This window comes from Vidua macroura, chromosome 13 (genome assembly GCF_024509145.1).
Source record: "Vidua macroura isolate BioBank_ID:100142 chromosome 13, ASM2450914v1, whole genome shotgun sequence".
Lineage (NCBI taxonomy): Eukaryota > Metazoa > Chordata > Aves > Passeriformes > Viduidae > Vidua > Vidua macroura.
In genome coordinates this window covers 19,357,084-19,381,694 of record NC_071583.1, presented here as the reverse complement: position 1 = coordinate 19,381,694, position 24,611 = coordinate 19,357,084, and the positions used below count along the sequence as shown (strand labels likewise).

Here is a 24,611-nt window from a genome sequence, read left to right as displayed (position 1 = left end):
GATTTTATATTTTAGAAGATTAATTTGTGCTTAAAAAACTGCACCCTGTCTGATGTTAAACCCCAGGATATTTCAGATTGCTTCTCTCTCATTAAACCCTACAGAAGAGACCATCATTCAGAGATGAGTCTGAACCAATCTCTGCAACTAAAAGCAGTGAAGTTCCAGCTCAGTAATTTGATCTAAAAGTGCATTTGAATCACAAAGCTTGGATTCAGATCAGAATATCCACTGAGAGGGAGGTGGATACCTAACTTTGGCTTTATCCTAATTTCAGCCACAGCTGGTAGTCTGGAAACGTGCTTAGTTTGGAGATTTCTGTATTTTAGTTGGAGAAATCTGCTTTACAACACATGGTAAGGAAAGCTACAATATTGTGATTAGCATTTGACTTTTAGGTGACATAATACTGGAAATAAAGATTTTTAAATTGCTCAATTAGTCAAGATATGAAAAACCAGGATCAACTGTGAAGAATTGCAGAATGATCCTAGAACACTGAGTGATGGGACAGTGGCAGGTACCAAATGAATGAAATCAGATTCATTTTGGGGGCTAAAAAACAAAACCAACCCCAGACAACACTTTCAGCTTCAGTGAAACAGACACAGTAATGAACTCAGAGTTTATTACAGCTGCTGAAGAATTATATCTTTGAGCTTTATAACTCTAGGAATGTATCTGTTCAGTTATTAAGCTGCAGGGAGGAAAGCAAATAAAATACTAAAATTTATTACAAAGGGAACAGAGAACAATACAAAGAAAATAATTATGCACATTCACCAAACATCTGTATCAGAACAAGGAAATTCATCATCCTTCCACTGAAACCAATTAAACTGGAAGAGGCCTAGAAAAGGCAACAAGTGTGAAAAAAAGGCATGGAAATTATATTAGCTACCTGCAGATGTGGAAGAGAGATAGCTTTGGAGAGATGTGAAATGGGTCTGTAAAATTTTCATCCAGAAGATGAAGAGGGGAGAATTGTTCAGTCTCTCAGCACAGGAACTGTGACTCAGCTCATGAAAGCAGAGGCAGGTTCAAAGAAGACAGAAAACAAGATAATTCTCACCCAGTGGGTCCCACAAGCTTGGAGCACCTTCCTGCACAGTGCTGAGCTTGGGGAAAGGTTACACAGATTAAACAAGCAATTAAGAAATCATTAAAAAAAAAAAATAACAACCAACCACTTAGCAGGTATTAAACAGAAAGATGACTCCACCTGAGTCACCATGAGAATTACTGCAATAGTGCAGTGAAAGGCCAGGGGAGGACTAAGGGTGCACCAGATCCATGAAGAGCAGGGGAAATGTATCTCTAGGTATTGTCTTTGAACCTTTAATACACATAAAATGTCAAAATAAGAGTTTGGGTTTCTGACATCGCCTTGGCTTCATCTGCAGGAGTCCAAGGTCACAGCTCTGAGAACAAAGCTCACCTCACATCTGTAATCTCAGAGGCACCATGCTCTGAGCTGAGCCCTGACTCACACTCCTCACACAGCTTTGGATGGTGTCCCTTCACATCAATTTCCCCTTCTAAAAAGTGATTTTAATCCACAGAAGAAGGCAGCTATTACCCACATCAGCTACTGCTCCTACCATCACCTTTGAGAGGACCTCCAAGCTTAGAGATGCTGTTTCATTCTTCTGTAACAACCCCCTCTCATTCAGGTGCACAAATATCACTGATAGCTGGAGATTAGCAGGATTTAAAATGGATTAACTGTTCCTCTAGCAAGGAGAATTTCTGAGCTACAGTGATAAATATTAGCTCAAATTTGGGAAAATCTCTGACTCCCAGCTTTAGCCCAAACTTCCCCGTTAGCAAGCTCTCACGGATTTCTTGCACGCCCCTCGCAAGCTTCTCCTTGTGGGACATAGTGGGTAGGATACAGGATTAGATGGCTGAAGAGCCCAGCCCAAATCTGGTGTGACAAAACCCTGCACAAGTCCCTGCCTTTAGGTCAGGCTTTCCCTTTCTGGCCGTGTCCTGGCGGATGCCTATTGTCCAGTCTGCAATCACTGATTTAATCTCCTTTCAGAGCCCAGGAGCTCCTGCTGGGCTGGGAACCAGCACGGCCCATTCAATGGAGATGTCAGCCTTTGTGTGAGAGACAGCCACACCAATCCTGCAAGGAGCCTTTTTAGCCTTCCGTGCCCACAGCAAAATCTAATCTGAAAAGCTAGGCTTAGTGTTTCTGACATGCTGGCACAGCAAATATTTCCCCACATAATTGAAAAACATCATTTGTAAGAGTGTTGGCCCAGAGGTTCTCAACACAGGCTGAGATCTGGGGGCAAACAGAGCATTTTCCAGAATATTGTGTGTTTATCAGAATAGATAATCTTTTTATATTTGATTATTTTTAAATTAATACATTAATATATTTTGTAATATTTTACTATATTTTTAATATTTCCATTCACTTGGCCTACATGCTGTTTGCAGCTGGCTGGCACAGACATGCACTGGTATTTCTCTGTGCACATTTGCTCACTTCACTCCAGGCTGCTTGGTATGTGCATGTGCAATATTAGAGATTGTGTTCAATAATCTGTGTGATATCATTCAGACACCCAAGTGCCTCACCTCTCTCTGCCCATAAAGGCAGCTCTAACTTGGTTTCTCACACTCTGTTGGGACTGACAGGGAGAGAAAATGGTGTTTTATAACCCTGGAAAGAGGGATTTTTTCTTATTTCTAGTCCAGGTAGTCTTGAGATAGAAATACAACATTTTATCTCATTGAAAAAATGAATGAAGTATTCATGGGGAGCCCTCTCTTCCTTTAAAACCCCTCTGAGGGTATAAGAATAACCTGACTCCACAAATGGAGAAGAACCAGACAGGAGAGCTGTGTTGTGAAACACAAAGCTTAAGCAGATGACACAAAAGGAGTTATTAACTGCAGGGCACAGTTAATTCACAGTTAATTATTCACTTCAACAGGAGCAAATCATCCCAAACTCATCCCAAACTTCCCCCACCAGCACTGCTGAGGAATACAAGGAGCTGGATTTTCAGCAGTGCACTGCTCCCACAGCACTGGCTTTTATTGATACATATTCTACAACCACTCAAACAACACTATCAGATTATTTCAATCGTTGTAACAGCTCATGTCACCAGAAAAATAACTGCTGGTTTAAGTGGCAAAATAAGAAAGTAACTTTGTGTAATAGATCTTATTACTTGGTACTATCCAACCCCAGCCAGGGATTTAGGAATATTTTGAATCTGATGTTCACATTTGTTATTTCAGAAACCTATTTTTATAGAGGTTACACTGTCCTTGCCAGAACCAAGGATATAAAACACAGGCTGTATCCTGAATATTTCAATGCTAGAGAAATGTCTATATGATAAAGGAGCATGATGAAATTATCTGGTTAGATTATTCAGGAAAATCTAATTTAAAAATCTCTTCACATCAGTGCATGACTTGGGGAAAGCTGAGTGCTATGAATTCTAGAGAACTCCACCATGAATAGCAAATACAGACTATTTAAAAAGCTAACACTGATTTAGAAGAGTTACACTTGGACTAGTTGATGGCTGTCAGTCCCTTCCCACTGAACTGCTCTATTCTAGAAGAAGAATTCATCAGGTTTTTAAACACGGCACTATAGTTTTCCTCTTCAGGAAATTCATTTTATAAAAATAAACCATATTCTATCAGATTTCAAAGTTGCAGGTTTAATCCTCACCAGGGGATAGGAGAAATTTTTCTTTATGGGCTGTTTTGGGCTTTTAATTTAAGGAACTTTTTTCCATTGTTATTGATGCTATGCTGGCAAGTAAGTACAAATACATAACTGCACATGCTGCTCTACTAAAATTTTATGTGGTTTTTTGGTAGGTTTTGTATGTGATCAATCCTTAGAACACTTTCCAAGTGGTTACATACCCACAGGGAATGAAAAAGAATTTGATTAAAGCAGCCTAAACGTGGATTCCAGAGTGATTGCTCAGGAAATCACTCCTGCACCAGCTGAGGTGGGTCTGAAGGCAGGCTGAGGTCTGCACTGGCAGACTGTAACATTTGATTTGGATTTTATTCATCTTGTAGAAGAAAAGTCAAATGTGTTGCCTCAAAATGATGTTACTCTGATTTCAGCAGCTTTTATGGAGTTTGGGGAATCTCTTGAGGAGCATTGGGGTAGTTTGGAGAGGTGTCCATCACCCTCAGGTACAAGAACAAGGAAGTCTCAGGTCTCCATCAGCCTTGGGAACTGAGGAAATCCAAAGGGTCCCTGGAAGATGCACCTGCCAGAAGCAATTAAATAATAATTACAATGGTTACAATCATTGTAATTATTATTTAAAACTAAATAGGCAAAACCTAACAACTGTGAAGAGTTGCAGGTGCTGAATCCTTGGAAAGCTTGCAATGATTGCACAGTAAATACCTTTGGAGCTGGCATCTCGTTGAGATTTTTCTACATTTTCTCCTGCAATAATGTAGTGACATAAGGAGTCAAGGAGAGCAGCACCAGCACTCTCTTCCCTGATCTTGGAAACAAATACAGTTCTTGCAGAAATAACAGGCCCCAGAACTTCAGATGTGATGGCTCTGCTGGATTACCAAGGAAGGGAAGACTCAGGGAACAATCCTGCAATTGTCTCCATCTGTAGCCATGGGTTAGTCCAATCAGCAGCACAGAGCAGACACAGGAGAGAAGCAGCTCTTGTTTAACAGCAATTACATCAGGAAATTTAGAATACTCAACTGAATAAGAGTCAATATGAATATTCAACTGTCCATGTCAAATTGCACATGGCCACAAAAAAGTATTTCCTAGAATCTTGCTCAGTCTTGGTGGGAAAACACAGCCACTGAAAGCTTTCCACAGAATCCCATTGTTTGGGCCTGACAAAAGGGCTGGATACAAGGAACTCCTTTGGAATAAAGGCAGGCCTGGAAGCTCTGCTGCGGGCCAAGGTTTTGTTAAACTCTCTCCCAAACATCACTGATACACTCCAGAGTCACCTTTGATCCTGTGTGGCCTTTCTAGGAACTGAAGTAAACAGGGGTTTGAAGGGATATTGGGAATTTACATGGTGCCTCTCCTGCAATGCTGTGGATCCAAGGGCTGAATTCCCATGGTTCTGATAAATGTGTTTGAATGACAATTCCTGAAGCAGGTGCCAGCACTCTCACACCTGGAGGCAGCCTGAGGCACTGGGGCATGACATGGTGAAAAGTCATCTGCATATGGAATAGCCTTGATTTCTGTTCTTAATGATGTGTTTGGGTTTTAACTGGAGATCTGGGAATGATCTGGCATTTTAAACAAATGCTTCTGCTAGAAAAGCAAATTTATGCACCAGTTGGGTTTTTTCCCTGGCTTTGGCTCTTCATCAGATCTGGAGCCTGTTACTTCTCAAACCAGCATTAATAGTGGCCCTCACATCTGAAAGCAAGGTTCTTTCTGCTCCCAGAGGGATGAGAGCCCTGAAAACAAGCAGTGTTTATCCTGACTCTCCCAGCTCTGGGCAGGATCAGTGCAGGTCAGTGAGCCTTTGCTAATGCAAAGCAGACTCGTGCATGCTCCTGGGATGCTGTCATTAATCCTTGGAGGACACAAACCTACAGCTGGCTCCATTTACTGCCAGCAGCTTTCTTTAACGACCCTCCAGATATACCATGTTTAATGTACTCTGCCCTGCTTGAGGAATTAACATCCCAAAGGGCAGGCAGGGCATGGTGAATGCCACCTTTAGCGGTTTTGGCCAGGCTGGTCACTGCAGCTGTGAAAATGCTCTCCCAGGGCCTCTCTCAGTTCCTGAACCCCACAGCACAGCACAGCACGGGGCAGCAACCATTCCTGCAGTGAAAGATGGCACTGATTGCACTCACAATAATCAGGAGCACTTTGAAGAACCATAAATGACAGTTCAGAGGGAGAAGGGTGCTCTGCTGATAAATCTCAGGCTTAACACCGCAACAATATTGCACTTTGCACAGACTATATTGATTTTTGTCCCCATTTAGTTGTTTAAGGTATCTACAGAAACCAAACCCAAGAAATATCTACATTCACTCCAAAGCCCTGCTGCTGGTTTTTTTAAGTCTCTCTCAGATGAAACAGTTTATTGACAAACACCAGAGCTTCCAACAGTTTTAGCTGGAGCAGCAAACCAAACCTGGCAGGCTTTTTGTGGCACTGAGCTGAAAGGAGCCCAGAACTGCAGCACATCACTGCTGTTTGTGCTCTGACCTCAAAGGGACCCTCTCAGATCTCCAAAGCCTTCTGCGCTCGCTCTAATGGAAACTTCAAAAAGTACAATATGAAATGTTTCTGTGACATTCTGGGGTGTTGCCTTTAGAAATCCAATCAGCTGCATTGCCAGCCGAGTAGAGTGGATAAAACAGATTTTGTTTCAGATGCTTTTGCATTGTGAGGATTTGGAGCTTTTATTTCATATATCTCTTGAAACACAATGTGTCTAATTACTAAATCCTAGCAGTGAAATTCAGAAACATCCTCTGCTTTTATTTTTTGCCATTTTTTGTATCAGATATGAGCACAGAATATATTATCCCTAAGTTCTCAAATGCAAACAACATACTGTGAAGGCCAAATCCATCTTCTTCTTTCTGATGTTTGGCTTTATGAAATGAAGAAAGTGACAGTAAAAGTAAGTCAAATTTCCTTTGAAGGATTTACAAATGTAAGAGCTTCTCCCCTGAGAATTGTCATTCCACATGCTATATCCCCATTTTTGATGGGCCTGTGTCACCTACCTAACACTCCACAGCCCAAGAAAATTCCAGTGCAACCATGTTATGGTTTAGGGCAAATTTGTGAGAAAAATTGAACATTTTCCTAGTATGACTGTAGTTGCTTTTAAGGTGGAGAGTTACAAATACCCCCTCCCTTTTCAGTGGCCACAGTAAAGTCTATAACAACTCCATAACATCTAGAACTTTGAGGGAGTTTGAAGATGGATCAGAAAGGATCATTACAAAACCTCCAGAAGGTTTTCATTAACAAGTATTTCTGCGTGTCAGATTTTGTCAGATTTTATCCTGACGTGTCATCCCTTCTCATGCATAAATCTCAGGATTTGAAACTGAATTATAGAAGGTCAAAAAGCCAAGGGAAAAGATGAAATCTTATATTGGGGGCAAGAGGAACGGAATCAGCATGAGAAAGTTTGGGATCCCATCCAAGATTGAGACAGATGGGAAGTTTTCCAAAAGGGTTGCTCAAGGAAGTAAAGTGAAAATAGAAAATATGGTGTAAAACTCTGGTTACAGAAGTTTCAGTGCTGGTCACCTACTGTCAACTACAATGAAAAGCCAAATATATAAACACCTGAGGTCTTTAATCCTGCTGCAGTCCTATGATGTTACATTTAATCGCTGTTTTCACATAAGATAACAGCACTGGTATCACCTACTGCTTCAAACAACCACATTTATTTTAAGTCTTCCTCCTAGTGCTGATGACAGAATGCTTCTGAGGACTGCTTCCTGTTTTTCATACAGATTTCCCTCTTTTCCTGTGAAAATCTATTGAGGAAGCTCTCTGAAAACAAGAGGAAGTATCTGTTTCTAACTACCTGTGAGAGTGTCCAAAGGAAGGGTCTTGGCCCCCTGTGGGGCTCCTGGGGACGGCAGGGGCTGCTTGTGATGGGGAGCTCCCTGTGTCCCCACCAAAAAAGCTGCAACCCCTCACACACAGCTGGGATCCTGCATGGAGAGGCTCCAAAAATGAAGGGAAGATTGCAATTAAGCATTGGCTTCATTTTAATTTTTTTTTTTTTCCTGAAGAGGGAGAAGCAAAGAGCCAAAGCCTTTTGTTAAAATATTTGAAAGCAGGAATCCTGTTTACCCAACTTCCCCATGAGGAATTTTGCTTTAAGTATGACCATCTCTCTCCTTCACCTAATTTAGTAGCTCTGCACTGCAGCCTGTGATGGCCACATAATTAGAGCTAAACTCTAATTAAACTGGGTTTATGTCAGTGAGATGCTGTAATTGGCTAAAATTATGCACCTGCTTAAGTGTTCTGCTCGGAAAGACTCTATGTAAATTTAAACTTAGATCTAAGTTTAAGTGAATTTGGTGAATTTAAGTGAATTTGGTCCAAACCTGCTTGGACTGGGGTTCATCAAAGAAATGGGAGGAGCTGCTGAGACAAGCAGAGGTCCAGTCATGGAGAAGGGAAATGAGCCAGTGCTGAACACTGGCAGAAATCAGTTCTTACACCCAGGGAGCAGCTGAAGTGGTCACGTTACACTTCCGTCAGTGGCTTTTTGACCTCCCAATAACGTTTCTTACTCAACCATATCACCAAACAAAAGACAAAATAGAAGCTGCTATGACTGCTGCCAAAGCACAGGATCCTAATAAATGCAGAATGACTAGGCAGCATTTTCTGGTCTTTAGGAACTGGCAAATAACTTACAAATATTTGCAAAGGAAAATAATTGACCCTGAGATTGGCTCAGTTGGTCATAGCATGGTGTGAGTAATGCCAGGATTGTGGATTTGATCCAGCCATGGGCCATTCACTTAAGATTGAGCCTTGGGAGTTCCTTTCAGCTCAGAACATTCTGAGTTCTGTGAATCAATTCAGGAGTTACTTTTCTGTCACCTACCAGAACAATACCTCAAGAAGGCAAAGGACAGGCTGCTCTCAGGAAACTTAAAACTTCCAAAAGGTATCAAGCTAGCAGGCACGGAGCTGGGATTGAAGGAACTTGCAGAATTCCAGAGTCTCTGGTGGAGAACAACACTCTGAAGCTCTGAGGATGTTTTTGCAAAGAAGCAAACAGGGTGAGGTAATTGTTGTTGCTTCCTGATGCAGGATCTGAAGAGTGGAAGCTGCGCCTTCCCCACGTCCCCAGCAGGCAGCTGCTGGCTCTGACACCTCAGCTCAGCTCTCCCAGTGCCTCCTTTTCCCTCTGCACGGACAAAAGCCCAGCACAGCTCCCCTGGGGAACCTGCAGGCACCAAAACCCCTTTGCACAGCTCCTAAGAAATACCCAGCTTGGATGCAGAACTGACGCTCGCAGCCCCTCCCTCACACATTCCTGTCGGATTTTCCCAAACGCTGAGGAAGACCTGGTCAGAAATAACTCACAGCCAGCTGAAGGCACAGTGTTTGCTGTTAAATGAGCCATCTTTCCCTCCTGTCACTCCAGATCCACAAGGCTCTAAATCTGAGAGGTGCTGAAATAAATCATGAAGGAATTTATGTGCCAGTAAGTGGGAGCTCTCAGTCTGTACCACACTCAGGGATAGCTGCAGTTTTTACAGACATCAAAAAGAGCTCTGGCACATTTTTAAGCTTTCAGAGTGGAATTCTGTAGGATCTTCACCCAGCTGTTAAGTAGTCTGTTAGCAAGAACACTTCTGAAGACACTAAAAGGCTCCCTGGACATTTGATTTTTACTGCCATACACTGCAGCACCCAGGAGATAAGGGAAGGATTCCTGGGGATTACACAGCACACGTCTACGTGAAGGAGCACACGAGGGCGAGGGCTGTTGCACAAGCAATGGCAGAAGGAAATGACCCACTGGAGCACTGCTCTGCTTTCTCTGGCTTCGATGACTTATGCCAAGTGCCTTGCTTAGAGCTGTCAGTGCTCAGAACACACAGGATTTTAGTTGTTCATTTTTTGTAGCAGGCTTTCAAGCATCTTTCTTGTAAAATCCAAGTCAGGACACCAGGAGAGACAGAATTCTCCGAATGTGTGTTTGAAAAGCAGCAAGGACAAACAGAATGTATCCAGGCAATTCTGGCAGGGTGTGTGGGGGTGAGGCTGTGTTTGCTCCCACATGCCTCTGTTGCTATTCCTTGTGGACTGCGCTAAAAGCAGACCTCGAACAATGTCATTTCATAATGTGTGCACAAAGGCTGGGGCTGTCCCCAAAGTGCTCAAAGTCACCACAGGAAGGACAGCAAGGCACAGTCCTGCTGTGTGTGACAGCACCATTCCACAATTTGCCTGCTCTTATCCAGCATGCAGGGAGATGGAAAGGTTTGCAAGAAAACACATGGCCATCACTTCGATGATTTTTTTTCTAGAGGCTGGTGATTTTGGCAAGAAAATGAAAATCATCGGCCAAGAACAGGAAACCTCCCAGAACTGTAACCATTATAGTTGAAGTTATAACTATACTTTATAATTGCCCATATAAAGCCAGGATATTTAGTGATCTTTATTATAGCCACTAAAAATTCATGCTTTTAAACATTTATCTTTAATGCCTGACAGATCAAGCTATTTAAAAGCTGAGATGAAGCATCTGGATTGATCACAGAAAGTTCATTCATAGGATTTCTGTTGGAGAGAAGCTCACAGCACCAACCAGAGACAGATTAATTCAGAAAACCCACACAGACATTCAGCTCCAGCATGAAAACAAAATCTCAACTGCAAATGAAAAGTCATAAATAATTCCAAAATGTGCACACCTGAAGTCTCTAATTCCCGCAGGGAATAAGCCAGATCTGAAACCATTCTGAGTTCCGTGAACTCTGACAGCTTAGGAAAAATAGTATGAAAATAAAAACCATGCCTCATTTTGGTTAAAAACCACAAGTCCTACACTTGGAAAATAAAGTGTAGCTCTCAGTATAACTACACTCAGTAGTTAGACACACAGCTGTTTGATCTGCTCCAAGGAAGTCTCTAAAAGAGAGGAGTTAAAGGCCTGTGAATGACAAGTTAATAATTCCTCTGAGTTATTTTCTGATCAGTCAGAAATTGTTGAAGCCCAGGATTTGCTCAGCACCAGAAGCAGGTGGGTTTTCCTGCAGCTCCATGTTTCCATAACAATACAGCAGAGCCAATTAAAAGCCAATTAGTCATGGACATTACTTCAAGGTCCAGTACTTTGCAAACTCTCCCCTCTTCAGTGCTGCTGCCCATTATGCTGGGGACAAAGGCTCTGGGATGAATGGGGGCTGTTTCCCTGTCTCCATGGAAGCCTTGCCATGCTCACCCCACACAAACCTTCCCAGGCACCTCCAGCGCCGCTTCTCCCTCTGATCTTTGCCCCAAACAAATGTGCTGTTTATTCACTCTGCTTCTCATTTATGGAGACCCATTTGATGCTCTATGAATAGCAATGAGGAAAGAATTGAACCTGTGTTTGAGAAGCAGTGAAGATTCCTGCTTCCAGCTCTTCCTCGAGTCCCTTTCACCCACACCTGCTGGAAAAGATTTCCATGATACTTGAAAATTCTCCCGTGTTGTATAGGTTAAAACCTTAGTTACTGTATTAAATATTCACTGAAATATCAGTATCTGTGAACTAACTCTAGAATCTGAAACACAAACAATCTAAATTATACTGCAGCTCAAAATTGAGAATAATCTGCTCAGACACCACCTCAGTGCACAAGAAATTGTAAAGGATTCCTGTAGAGTACCAGAAAATCAGCACATTGCAGGAAAGCAAAATGCAGTATCCCTGTGAAGGGAATATCCCCAGCTGCTGTCCAGAACTCTGAAGCTCTGTGATACTTCTCAGAGCCCCACTCTGAATATCCCAGCTTTACAGTGCATTTTATATGTGCACTACTCCAGAATTATTTTTTCCAGAACTGATGACTGTCCAGGCTCCTTTCTGGGGATTGCTGTTTCCCTTGGCTTTACAGGAAATCCAGTTGTTTCTGAGCTGAGTAACGCCATAAATTGCAAATGAAGTAAGTAATTAGTTTTTAATGCAGTCAGCTCTACTCAAGGGGGTAAAGCAAGTGCTGGCTTCTCAGCAAGGCTTAGCTCAGCTTCTCCCCCACAGATGTTTTCAAATAGTGACTTCTGTCGTTAAATTCATGATCTTGTTTACTCCTTACAGTTTCACAGGCAATAAGGGAGCTACCAATGCCGCGGCTCCTCAGCAGCAGCTGAGTTAAACAAAAGTTCTGCAGTTCTGGTGGCCAGCGTGGCCTCAGCTGCTCTGTCCCTGCAGCCAAAGTCCCCTCCCAGCTGCAGCTGGATCTACTGGCAGGAAGCACAAGATTTGTACAGAAAGCTCGTGTTATACAACTTGTGCCAGCAGGACCCACCTGCTCTCATTTTTGCTATTTAATGTGTTAAAATAAAGGAAATAATATTTGCCAGACCAAAACTAACCTACGGAAGAATCTGGAGGGAATTTGGCACCTTTGAGAACTCCTATTCCTCAGTTACATTATTTGATCTGCCTGCCATCCCTTGAAAGCCATTCCTTTAAAACATGTAAGTGTGATGTCCTCTCATTGAGCTCAAAGACAATCCCAATGAGGCTATCAGCAATGCTGACACCCATTCAGAGATGCTTCTCACCTGCAAGTCCCTGCTTTCCAGGTGTGCCACCACTCCTGGATCATTCTTTTTCACTGCTCAGGCTCTGACTGCTTCATCCCAGCGCTCACAAGACATGGATCCAACTCCCTGACATATCTGAGCCCACGGGACTGGGTGCAGGTACCTGTGGCCACAGTGACTACTCCATAGATGTTTCCTAGAGGTCTTTGACCCGACCTAAAGGTTACAGGCACTGTTCAGCTCTTCTTATCAAAGGACAGCTGAAATCCACCTTCCTTTGGTTGCCAGGGAAGTCACCTCAGGCAGCCCTTGGGGTCGATGGTCCCATTCTTCAGCAAGTCCCAGCAGCTGTATCCCACCAAAGCCATGCTGGGCACTTGTTGGTTTTCCAAATTTCTTGCATGCCAACCTCACTCTGGCATGGAAGAGGTTTTACAGCAACTTCTGAGAGCCAGAGAGAAGTTTGATAAGAGGATCCATATTAAACCCTGAAAGAATTTTCTACCAAGGTCGTTGACATAGAAACCAAGAAAGAGAGAAGGATAAATAAGAGAAACCTGCACCTGCCTATTCCAGTAGGCACTTTGCTTGTCTCTCGTGACCAATGAGTAAAGTGTAAACTTAGGAGCTTTGTAAGAATGTCGAAAAGGCATGCATGCTAGAATAAAAACAGGCTTTGAAGCCTTCTGGAAATGGAGGGTGTTGCTTTGTATTGCCTCCGTGTTGACTACGACACTCTGGCCTCTTTTGCAGGTCGGAACTGCAGCGATGCCAGCTTGCCCAGCAGAGCAGCCCCGAGCAGCAGCAGCAGCAGCAGGAGGGAGCAGCCGTGCCCGCGGGCACCCGCGGAGCGTCCGTGGCACCGCCGGGCACCGCCGACCACGGTACCGACCCCACCCCAAAGCCAGCCCCAAACACTGCCTTGCCTCTCTCATCTCCAGTGCCAGCAGCAGCAAAACTAGCAGAGAGGTTAAACCACCGTAGCACAAAGCAGTCCTAGAGAGTCTTGTAATCCCAGACGGACACAATGCCTTATAGCCCAGATTTCTGCTCCTCACTCCCCACATAATTCTGTGTTTAATGAAAGACTGAACTTATCACTTAGAGCTATGATTTAAAACTGCTTTTTTCCACATGAGTCATCCCACCAAAACTTTTTTCCCTGGCTTAAAAAGTACAAAGATTTCATTTCTTTGTAAATAAAAATGCAGAACCTCAGCAAAAATAATTTCCAAGGAAACAATTTGCAGTTAATATTCTGTACAGCCACGCTCCTTGGAAACATCCTGGCTGCTCCAGTGACTCTGAACAAGCCCAAACTGTTTAGCACATGTAGCACAAACAGCTGCCATAACATTGCACACTTTGGCTTTCCTGAAGTGATCTGTTTTTTTGGGCACATCCAGTTCAAAGACCACAAAAGCACTTATCTGACCATAACTCTGAGTTACAAGGCACCTTTACTGCAGGCTGGAGAGCTGTTTGTTGTGACAAAAAATTGGATTTTAGGTGTGTGTTGAGTGGAGCTGGCAAGCAGCTGCTTGGGAATGTTAAAAATAGTGACATGTAAATACAATTAACATTGTAGCATGTTCTTCATCTGGTTAGACTTAGAAAGCAAACCTGCTCTATGGGGTCATAGATTCTAAAACAGGGGAAAATGTTCCATCAAGTACAATAGTATTAGTTAGGCAGAAAAACTGATTTAGAGAGATGAACAAGTAAAAAAATTGTGTCCTTGACCAGTAATTGCCCCCCACAACTAACCCTTCACACTTATCACACTTACCTTAGAGTAACTCAAGGAAAGAAGAGAGCTGAGGTGAAACAGCTCCAAGTTACCCACAAGAGAGCACGGAGATGTTGCAGACTCTTAAAATAAGGATCTTGGCTGAGCTGCCTCAGCCCCTTCCCAGGGATGCTGGGGGACCCTGCCCGGGGTTTCTCTGGGGGTTTAGGCTCTCCCCCTGTTCTGGCTCAGACTGGGGTGTAGCTGGGATTGTTGGGGTGCTGCTGAGGGCTCCCTGTCTCCCAGCAGAGGAGCAGCTCTTCCGCTCCGTGGAGGGCCAGGCTGCCTCGGACGAGGAGGAGGAGAAGTGGGCAGGGGACCGGGCTCCCCAGCTGGGCCACGCGAAGAAGATCCTGGCCAAGCTCCCTTGCTGTGGCAGTGGGTAAGTCAAATTCGTTAATTAATGCCATTTGAGCCCTTTGCAAAGATCATTTACAACCTGTGGCTGCAGTCGGAAGCCTTTTGGCCCTCCTGTGTGGCATGTGGGGAGCAGCCTGCTGGAGATTCCCACCGAGCCCTAATTAGTGTCAGACACTCATTTGTGACCCCTGCTGCCAAGAGTTCCACAGGAAAACTGGTTCTTGCAAACACAGATCTCTGTTGTGAGGTCTCACTAACTCTTTTCTCTTAATGATGTGTGTAGATGTGATGAAAAGACGTGGAGAAAGCTGCTGTCCTACCTGGAGACCACCAGCACTGACGGGCAGGACCCTGTGGAGCTCTCGGGGAGAATCTCCCCCCTCACAGAGCAGCCAGAACTCAAGGGCCACCAAGAGAAAAAACTGGAAATAAGCATGGAAGAGGTAACAGGTGCCAAGCAGAGTGTGAAAGAGTTGTTTATGCATCTCTGGGGAGCTGCGTCTGTGTGTTTATTCTATTCTGGCCATTCTGCTCTCTCTTGCCGATGTTTCTCCTTGTGCTGTAGTTTGTCAGCTCAGACATCTCCTGCTTTCCTCCAACACCTGCATTTCTACTCTGCTTCCTACCCAAAACTGCCTTTGGAGGATGAGATGTAGCCCAGGCCCTTCAAATACTGTCCTTGATTTACTGAGGTTCTCCAGCTGTGGATGAAGCACTCCCCATATCCAAAGGCATCCAACACCTCTGGGTGCAGAATAACTTTTCAATAAATCACTCAGGCTGGCTGAGACTCCCTGTTTTGGAGTAAATTATCCCATTTACTCTTTTTCTTGGGCTTAGACTGACATATTTGTGTCATAAATATAATATATAAATCTAATATAATATATCAGTAATATAATAAATATGAATAAAATTAGGTCACAGGTTAGCATCATGTCCAACTCCCCTTGAGCAGAGGTTATAACCACATTATTTAAAGCCCCAGTGCTGTGTCCCAGCAGTCCTGTATGTGCTCACTATTTAAATTCTGCAGATTTTAGCCCCTGATGGGCACAGAAGTGCCAGCAATCTTTCTATGAAACAAAAATAGTGCATTGCCCTGGTCTGCTTTCTCCTGTGCTTGTAGAGTATTTTATACCACATCTTTAAAGCAGAAAGCAGACAGCTTTCAGTAGTTCTGGAAGGATTATGTGAATCAGTGAAATATTTAAAGTAAGGGTAAAGTATTCAGCTTCTTTACATGTTGCCATCCTTTGTGTTTTAACACTGTTTCATATCATTTCCTCTCTTGACTAAGTTAAATTAGAGTCTACTTGTTAAGGGAAAAAAATCAAATCCTGTTTCTGCCTTACACAATTTGCAGTATTCAATGGCAATTTATCCATGCAATATTCTTTAGAGGAATGAAAGCTCCTTCTCTACTGCTTAGCATCAGTCCACAGGAAAAAAAATACCTGCAGGTAGTGCCAGTTCTCTTCTCCTTTTTTCCCCATTCTGAGGCGCTCATCTTCTTCTGCAGTATCATACTGCCCTCTTTTTCATCTCTGCTGATGGATATTAGTTCTGTGCAGCTTGTCTGGAAAAGCACCATTATCAACAGATTAATACAAAATTCCTGAAGAAAAATGGAATTTGTTGCTCTTGATTTAGAGGCAAGCAGGGAGGTGAAGAAAACATAGTGCCAGCTCACTGTGACATGAATTAAATAGCAGTAGGATGAATCATTTTGAGCCTGTTAGGAGATTTATTCTTAAGCCCTCTTATATTAGCCAGCAGTTATAGGAGAGGAATTTGCTGCTACAAAACAGACAAGTAATAAAAAATTCCTGTCAAAAAGGTGACTCTCCTTGTAATCAACAGAAAGCAAATAGGAAGACTGAGAAATGCTCTCTCTCGAGCACCTTGCAAATAAATATATTGGCTTAATAAATAAAGCACCAACACCTTCTCTGAGGCTGACAAAAGTGCCTTGTACATGGCTGTATATGCTTCTGTTTGTACCTGCTCAGTGTGGAAAATCAGACAAATAACAACAGGGCTAACAATCAAGAGACTCAGCAGGCAACTGAAGGGCAGCACTCCCAAATACTGATTAATAATTGCTGCAGCCTGAGGCTTGTGAAACCAGAGTTTGAGAGAGTTCTGAGATTTGTCATGTCTAGAAAGTTCTACTTTCCAACAGGCAAACGCTTAAAAATAGCTCCTCCTGAAGGCAGGGTGATGACCTGGGGATGATAGATGGGGAGAACATGAGTGAAGTCTAAAAATAAAGTGTTGTGCTGCCGAGTGTAGTGTTACAAAGAAATGCCAATTATTTTCTATACGAGCTTGCATGCAAGCTGCCAGCTTAATTAAAAAGGCAATTAGTTTATGAACTGCCATGCAGAGTCAAATGAGAAGTTCATCCCAACACCTGGAGAAAAGCAAGGAGAAACCAGTGGAGAGGTTGTTGCTCTTGGTGTTCCTCACCTGGTTCCCACTGCACCAGGGACAGACACATCTTCCTGTCTCACTGAGTGTACAGATGATGGCTAGGTAGGAGCTGCAAGACAAAGAGATGATTGTGGTGAGGGCACAAAAATTAGTTTAGCTCTATAGAGAACAACAGGAATGCAAAAGGGGAGAAAGCTGACAGAAATGCTAGTAGTTAAGTATAAAATATATAATAAATTTAATATTTAAAATTCCTGAATGAGCTGCCTGCACCCAGTGATGAATGAACTCCCATTGTGCACAAGAGCAAAGCTCTGATTTCCTAACAACTCCTATTATCTCACTTTATGTAGCACATTAGAGAAATGGTCCCTTCAAGGGAATCTTCTAGAGTGAGTCCCATTTACCATAAAAGGGGGAAAACTCAGCTTTGCAATCCTTGGGCAAGAAAGGAGAAGCTGCGGTGCCTTCAGTTTGCTGTGTTTTGTGCAGATGAAAGGCCCCTGGCTCGGGGAGCTGCAGCAGAAGGTGGAGGAGACAGAAGTGCTGAAGATGGAGCTGCAGATGTTGGAGACAGAGAGGGTTCGGCTGTCCCTGGTGGAAGAGAAGCTCCTGGATGTTCTGCAGCTTCTCCAGCAACTCCGAGACTTGGTATGGTGAGAAAGCAGTCCTGGGACTGAAAACTGGGTTTTGTAGTCCCTTCCAAATTGAGAATATGTTCATCCCTTCCAGGAAGTACAAAATCCTTTACAGCAGGATGGAATTTTACAGGTGTGTCCCCTGGGAACTGCCTGGTGCTTGCAGAAAGCTTTCACACACCTTTGCCTGACTTTTTAAAAGCCTAGAGGTTTCCTTGGAGCTGCATCTTCAAGCTCATTACCTTCTAAACCAAAATTGAGGGCAAACGAGGAAAACAGAGGAGTGAGAAATCAGGAAGATTCCAGAATAGTATTTTTCCTTCTAGAATAGGATCTTTAACTGCATGCTAATGTAACTCTGAGTCAGTATTAAAGAGGTAAAACTGCCAGGAGAGTTTAGCAAGAATCTCCTAAATCCCTGATGGGATATACCTAAGACAAAAGAGACCCATCACAACCTGTGGGTTTAGGTACATTCACCTTCATGTCTGAAATATCTCGTTCCCAACAGAACCTGCCACCAAGCAGTGACTGCCCAAAGGCACACACACATCCTGACAGGACTAATAAAAGCTCACACTGTGCTGCTGAGGCCATGTGAAATCCTCACACTGCTTCCCACTCTGCCCCAGTCCCCACTGGGGCAGCCAAGCAGATGGAAGAGGCCCCAGTGCAGGGAGCAGGGCCAGCTCTGCCTGGAGGTAACAGCATCTTCCTTCCAGAATTGCTCCCTTCCACTTCTTGACGCTTTAGCAGGAACAGCCTGTCCCTGCAGATACTTAGGGCTCTCTAAGTGCTAATTAAACTGATTGCAAGACCATCTCCCAGAAAGCACACCAGTGTCTTGACAGCAAATTAGAAGAGTTTGCTTTCCCAGGCACATTATGTAATGTCCCACCTGATTTCATATGTAAAACCACCACTGAGAGAGACCATCCAAATCCTGAATAGTTTTTACAGTGCTCTCATTTTGGCTAATGTTTATTCCATGTCAGACCCAGCCCTGTCACAGGATATTTGCTCTGTCCTTGAGCTGGGTCTGAGCAGACCCTTCCTAAAATAACACCACCAGGTCCAGTTCACCTTCCCCACAGACCTGGCAGAGGACTCAAAGAGCTTTTACGCTGCTTACCCTCCTTGCCACCTACAGTTGTTTAGGCACATGCTCTGGAGAATTCTGTATTTTCCACTGAATCATTGTTATTTTTCTTTCCACAGCCACATTAAGGAATTACAACCCCCTACAAACTGTCTGAGCAGGGTCTAAGATAAAATGCTTGAAAATAAAGCAAACATCAAGTCTTGTGTTAATCAGGATTCAGTGTCATTTTGGTTTAGTTTCCAAATGCACACAGGTTCTGTTGCATATCTGTAAACTGATGAAGGACATATTTGTGCCATAATGTTGTTTTGTTTTTTAAAGAACATATCGAAGCGAGCCTTGGGGAAAATCCTGCTGAGCACTTTGGAATCCTACCGTGACCCCCAGCCTGGTAAGAAAAGAAATCACATCTAAAGACCAAGAAGTATGAGAAGTGTCCTTTTGGCACAAGCACTGGTAGGAAAAGGATATTTCAAATCCTGGGGTACAGGCTGGGGAGAAGGAGCTGGTTTGCAAGAAGAATACCTATAGAAAGTGATGCTTTCTAGTCTGTGATGCATCAAAACCACACCCAGGATGCTTTTTTAGTCAAATTTTAATTAAAAATTAGCCTTTGGAGGATAATTCAGTATCCTACAAATGTTTTTAGGGTTTGATTGATATAAGATAGTGGGAAAATGACCAAGTATGTAATGCAGCTGTTTCTCAGGTTTGCTACCCCAGTGTGTTGGGTTCCTTCCTGCAACACAGGATTTACCCATCAGAACAGTTCTGTGCAGAAACCAGCTCAAACCTGCTCTCCTCTAATAACAGCATTTCGTGATCCTGGTGTGAAAATTAAACTTGCAAACTCCTGTCCCTTGCCAGTGGTCCGGAGCTGCCTTTGCAGGAGCCGTGCAGGGATCACGGCCCCAGGGCTGTGCTTTGATTACTTTGTTCCTATTAGCAGAGCATTTGTACTTCCCTCCAAGGAATGAACATCCTGGCCCAGGAACATGGCTTGGAGGTGCTTTTAATAGGCAGGCAGCAGTCAAAGACAAGATTAGAAAAGATCAGATGTGGCCTGGGGGCTCGGTTTTGGAGAGTATTATTTACAGGGATTTAGGGAGAACAGCATGGGAACCCTTTGGGGTTTGCAGTTTCAAGGCAAACCTTGTTTTCCCTTGTGCCCAGCAATCCAGGGCAGCCCAGAGCCCAGAGCCAAGCTGTGCTCTTCAGCTGCAGAGGGAGCAGAGAAAAGAGGGCAAAGACAGACTTTTGTAGGCTCCAGGAGACACCAGTACAGAGAGAAACCATAGCTGAGCCATGGGTTTGATGTTCTCCTGGGGAGCAGAAGAGGAGCCTGTTTGGATCCACAGCACAGTGTCCAGAAGGTGCTGCCAATTATCCTGCACAGGAACAGGGACTCCAAGGTGTGGGAATCAGAAAACCAGAAACTCCCACAGGCATGGAAGGGTTTGATCTGCAGCCTTGGAAGAAGCTTGGACTGATGTAAAAATACAACACACAGACATTCAGCAGAAAAACCATAAACTTGTGTTTCTGTAGTTGTAAGCAAGAATATGCCTTAAGTAAGTGAGAAACTGCACTGATAAGATGGTGAAGGGTTTATAAGGTGGGGTGTGGTTGTATGGAGTGAGCTGAGAGTTTAGAAGTTAGAACAGAAGCGTTTGTGTACCAGTGAGACAGAAGCCATTGGACAAAAGTACCTGCAGTGCAGCAGCAGTAAGTGAAGGTGATGGGTTAGAAAAGCAAAATAAATTCTGTGACAACTCTCTGTTGGGTTAGAAAGTTCTGTATTGCCCTGTAACAAAGAACTTGGGACTACTCTTGAGCTCTGGCCGAATGTTTGATCCTCTAAAATCTCACAGCCTCTGAGACTGATGTTTATCTGAGCTATAAATTGTTCTTAGTTTGAAAATAGCCCCACCCCTTCATTCCTGGCAGCAACAAAGATACCAAGGGATGCTGCTCAAAGCATTCCTCCCTTTGTAGCAGCAGTACAGCTCAAGTTCCCCAAAGTCCAGGTGCTGCTCTCAGTGCATTCTGCATCACCACTGCCATGCACAGCTCACCTTCTCTGCTTGCCATTGCCTGCCTGTGCACTTGGGGAGGGCTCAGCAGCTTTCCCAATCTTTGTAATCAAACATTCTTCTCTGACAAGCCAAAGTGGATGGTTGGGTTGGCAATGATGATATGAAATAGTCTTTGTTCACACAAGTATATGAGACCTCAGTGGGCAGGGAATGAAGCAAGAGGAAAGCAGAGAAGGCATTTGAACCCAGATTTGCTCACGTTTTTTATGGGCAGGAATTCATTATTTGGTCACAAAATTTAGACATTTTATGATAACCACTTGAAAGGGCACCTATGAAGAAAAGAGCCTGTTATGATTGTGAAACTGCAACTTCCTGACTTTGTTCAAATGCTCATGTTTGCAATTTGCTTTCCCAAGGCAAAGCCCAGCTGTTTGAAGTGCTGGACACCCTTCAGCAGGAGCTGGCAGCCTGTGAACTGTTGCACAAGCAGCCCATGGAGCAGGCACAGAGCCCACGGTCCCTGTCCAACCCCCTGGTGATCTCCTGCTGAGCCCAGCCTGCCCCAGGACAGCTGGAAGGAGGAATGAGGGACATTTGTCCAGCTCAGCCACGCCTGGACTGGCCAGGAGCGAGGAGTGACCCAAGGGAAGAGCACCAGCCCTGGGCTGGGCACAGCCCTGCCTTACCTGGACTGCAAAGCCCAGCCCTGGGGTGCCCCTGGGACTGGGTGGCACCCAGCTGTGCCCACCACACCCACCTGGCCCACACGGATTTACAGCTCTGGAAAGCTGGGACTGGGTGGCACCCAGCTGTGCCCACCACACCCACCTGACCCACAGGGATTTAAGCCCTGGCTATGCAGGGGCTGGGCACAGTTTGCAGCCTTTGTGGAAGCCCCAGTCCAAAGCCAAGGCAGCCTGTGCTGTCCCTGGATTTGTTGTCCCTTACCCTACAGGTAACAAACTGAATGATAAACACACCCAGGAGTGTGTGCCAGCAGTGCAGCTTTTAAGGGCTCTGTGTTTCTCACTCAGTTACTCACTTTATTTAACTCTGAAGCTAGATTTTTTTATTGCTCTGCTGAATTTTATATTTGCAATTATAGAGATGCCTTAGGAATATGCAGCAGCCTTTCCTAACAACAGTCAGATTTTACATAAGAAGTTAAATTTAAGTGCTTGAAGAAGGTCCAAAGCAATCTTGTTCCCAGGCTCTCAGGGAAAGGAAGGGCTGAAAAATTCACTTTGCTGTCATTCTGTGTTAGCAAACAACTCGTGCAGTGCACAAGTGAGTTCTAAAGTTTAATTTCCCTCAGTGCAGCTGCAGAGACACAAAATTAGGCCCCACATGGAAGCCAGTTAATGTAAAGTGCTGGGCCTAATTGTGGTGCCATGGGATGTTTTAATCAGCAATAAAATAATTCCTGGGGCAAAAATAATAATAATAAAAGAAAGGTTTCTTCCAAGGTGCTTTTGCTTTGTCATTCACCTGCCAAACAGAGGCAGAATTCCTAAAAGAGCCAGCTGAATTTATGTTACTGAAAAGATGCACTGTGGATCTTTTAAGAATGTGAAATGATTTGCCTGAGATAATGCCAGTGATGAAATAAGATCATTCAACTGTACGTGTATGGATTTTTCCCAGGAGAAAGGTTTTTATACAGGAATGAGGTCCACAATGCAAGGTGGGGAATAAGATTTCCATTCCTTTCCATTCAGAACACACTGTGTAGCTCACACACACCTCCACTGAAAATTGTGGCCCCTTTGAGCCACATTGGGAACAAAAATTTGTATTATTTTAATTTCATTTTAAACGAGAAAAAAAAGTATTATGCAAACAATGAAACAAACTCTGGTTTACCTCGTTGAGTTTTTTTTTTTTTTTTTTGTATTTTGGGGTTTTTTTTTTGTGGTTTAGCAGAGGAAGATTTTAAGAATAGATATATATTGTTACTGTACATTTTTCTTAAAGATACATTAGACAGGACATATATACATAGAACCCTCTAAGAAAGAAAACTGTCTCTTAATGCTAAATATATTACTAACAAAATACCAGAGCATAATATACTATTTCTGAGTATATACTGAGGTACATGCTACTATTGTGTCCTACAGAAACATCCTTCAGTTGTGCCACAGGTAAGAGTTTAAATAAGCAGAAATCAGATCCCTGCTTGGTTTCATTTGCTAAAAATCACATAAAGTATCAGCTGGTGTTTTGTGCAGCTCTCTCAGACTTTCCCAGGAATATGGCAGAGGTGTAAAGAGGGAAAATGCCAGGAAATAATGAAATGAGCCTGACCTGTGTGTTCAGGAGCAGGATTCTAATGCAGGTACACACCTCATTTACTGCAGGGTCCCTGCAGCATTTGGGTTTGTCACCATCTGGACCCTTTTTCCTGTTCCCATGTCCCCCAAACCTGGCAGTCTATTTCTCACAGACATTGCATTTCCTTAGATCCCCACAAACTCACTTTTAGTTTATTAATTTTCTATTATACCCACAAACTGACCCTAAAATGAAGCTTGGATATTTTCTCCCCTGACCTCCACCATGAAGTTTTTGTTTTTTTTCCCACAAAACAAACTTTCAGATTTGACTTCATCTTCAATGTCCCTTCCCCTCCCAACGCCCTCCTCACTTCTCATTTGGCAAATTTCTCCCTGGGGTAGCCTCTGAGGGGTTCACACTTCTAGCACAAATGACATTTTTCAAGGAGAGTTTCCTCCTCCCATGATTTTTTCATTTAATGGAGGCATTAACTATTAGTAAATTAAAGTCCACCTGATGTGTAAATTTATTTAATAACTGTCCCATTTATTTATGAAGTTCTCTCTGGAGTATTTGGCAGTGAGAACTCATCACAGATGTTACTCTGAGTCACAGAATTTTTGCAGCAGATCAGAGTGGCCTTGTCCAGCCAGAGCTGCTCCGAGGGGTTCAGTGCATCTGTGCACACTTTGGGAGCAAAAAACCCTGGAATTCAAACTCTCCCCTTTCCTATTACTGTCCTTGATCTGTTACATGGTGATGGAAGGAGCTGGGATTAGGAAGAAAGGAACAGTTTTAAAATAAAAATGGAATAAAATGGAATTGCTCAGTGTGAGAGTGACACTAAACCTTCACAGGGTGCATGTGACATGTGGCATTACCAGCCACAGGGAGGGCCTCTCTCAGATTTATAATTTCATGGAGTTTAAGACACTGATTCCTTTAGTATTTACACTGTCTTATTTTCTTAATAATTTTATGTATAATTCCCCAAAATACAGAAGCTATAGAGTATATTTCCTAGTGTGAAATTAAATTAAAATAATCCTTATGTCCTTAATTACACTTTACTTTCAAAAGACTGGGATTTTCAGAGGTTTTGGGTTTCTATTCTACTTTTCTGTCTCTTTGCCTCTTCCTAGTGTGAAATTAAATTAAAATAATCCTTATGTCCTTAATTACACTTTACTTTCAAAAGACTGGGATTTTCAGAGGTTTTGGGTTTCTATTCTACTTTTCTGTCTCTTTGCCTCAGCATGCCAAAGTAGCTCAAATTCATTTTGCCCCCTCAACTTTTTTCAGATTACCTCAAGGCTGAAATGATCACACCCAAACCTGGACTGAGGTACCCATAGAGGAGCTCAGCTTAGCAAAACAAAACCTCCTTGTTTTATGCAGCTCGCTCACTTCTTCACTTAAAGGGGTGTCTGAATTACAGCAAACTTCCCTGAAATGAGACTCACTCCTTTAATGACATTATTTCCTAAAATGCTTCTATTTTTCTGAACTGTAACAATTTCAGACTCTGTCTGGAGAATTGCCTGATCCCCCACCCATTTCCAGACTGTAGAACAAGAGAAAGAAAAGGCTCAGAGGAATTAGAAAATTCCTAAATTGGCATTTTAGACCCAGTCTACAGCAAATCCAATTCATGGCCATTATTACTCCTGCCAATACACCCATATTTTTGTTT

At 43.3% G+C, this 24,611-nt stretch overlaps 1 protein-coding gene across 4 annotated transcripts in view; it reads left to right on the top strand.

Annotated features, from left to right (window-relative positions):
- EFCC1 (EF-hand and coiled-coil domain containing 1) overlaps window positions 1–24,027 on the top strand; it is a 37,371-nt gene extending 13,344 nt beyond the window's left edge. Inside the window, exons 3-8 of one of the 4 annotated variants that reach the window (XM_053989630.1) lie at window positions 13,031–13,161; window positions 14,316–14,448; window positions 14,710–14,869; window positions 17,355–17,513; window positions 18,924–18,993; window positions 21,058–24,027. In XM_053989630.1, coding sequence (XP_053845605.1) covers window positions 13,031–13,161; window positions 14,316–14,448; window positions 14,710–14,869; window positions 17,355–17,513; window positions 18,924–18,993; window positions 21,058–21,191 — 787 coding nt within the window. In that variant the 3' untranslated portion in view covers window positions 21,192–24,027. Of the gene's footprint in view, window positions 1–13,030; window positions 13,162–14,312; window positions 14,449–14,709; window positions 14,870–17,354; window positions 17,514–18,718; window positions 18,772–18,923; window positions 18,994–19,775; window positions 20,114–21,057 lie in introns of those variants that run through there. The other 3 variants (XM_053989629.1, XM_053989631.1, XM_053989632.1) reach the window with 3 other exon arrangements.
- The last annotated feature ends 584 nt before the right edge of the window (window positions 24,028–24,611 follow it).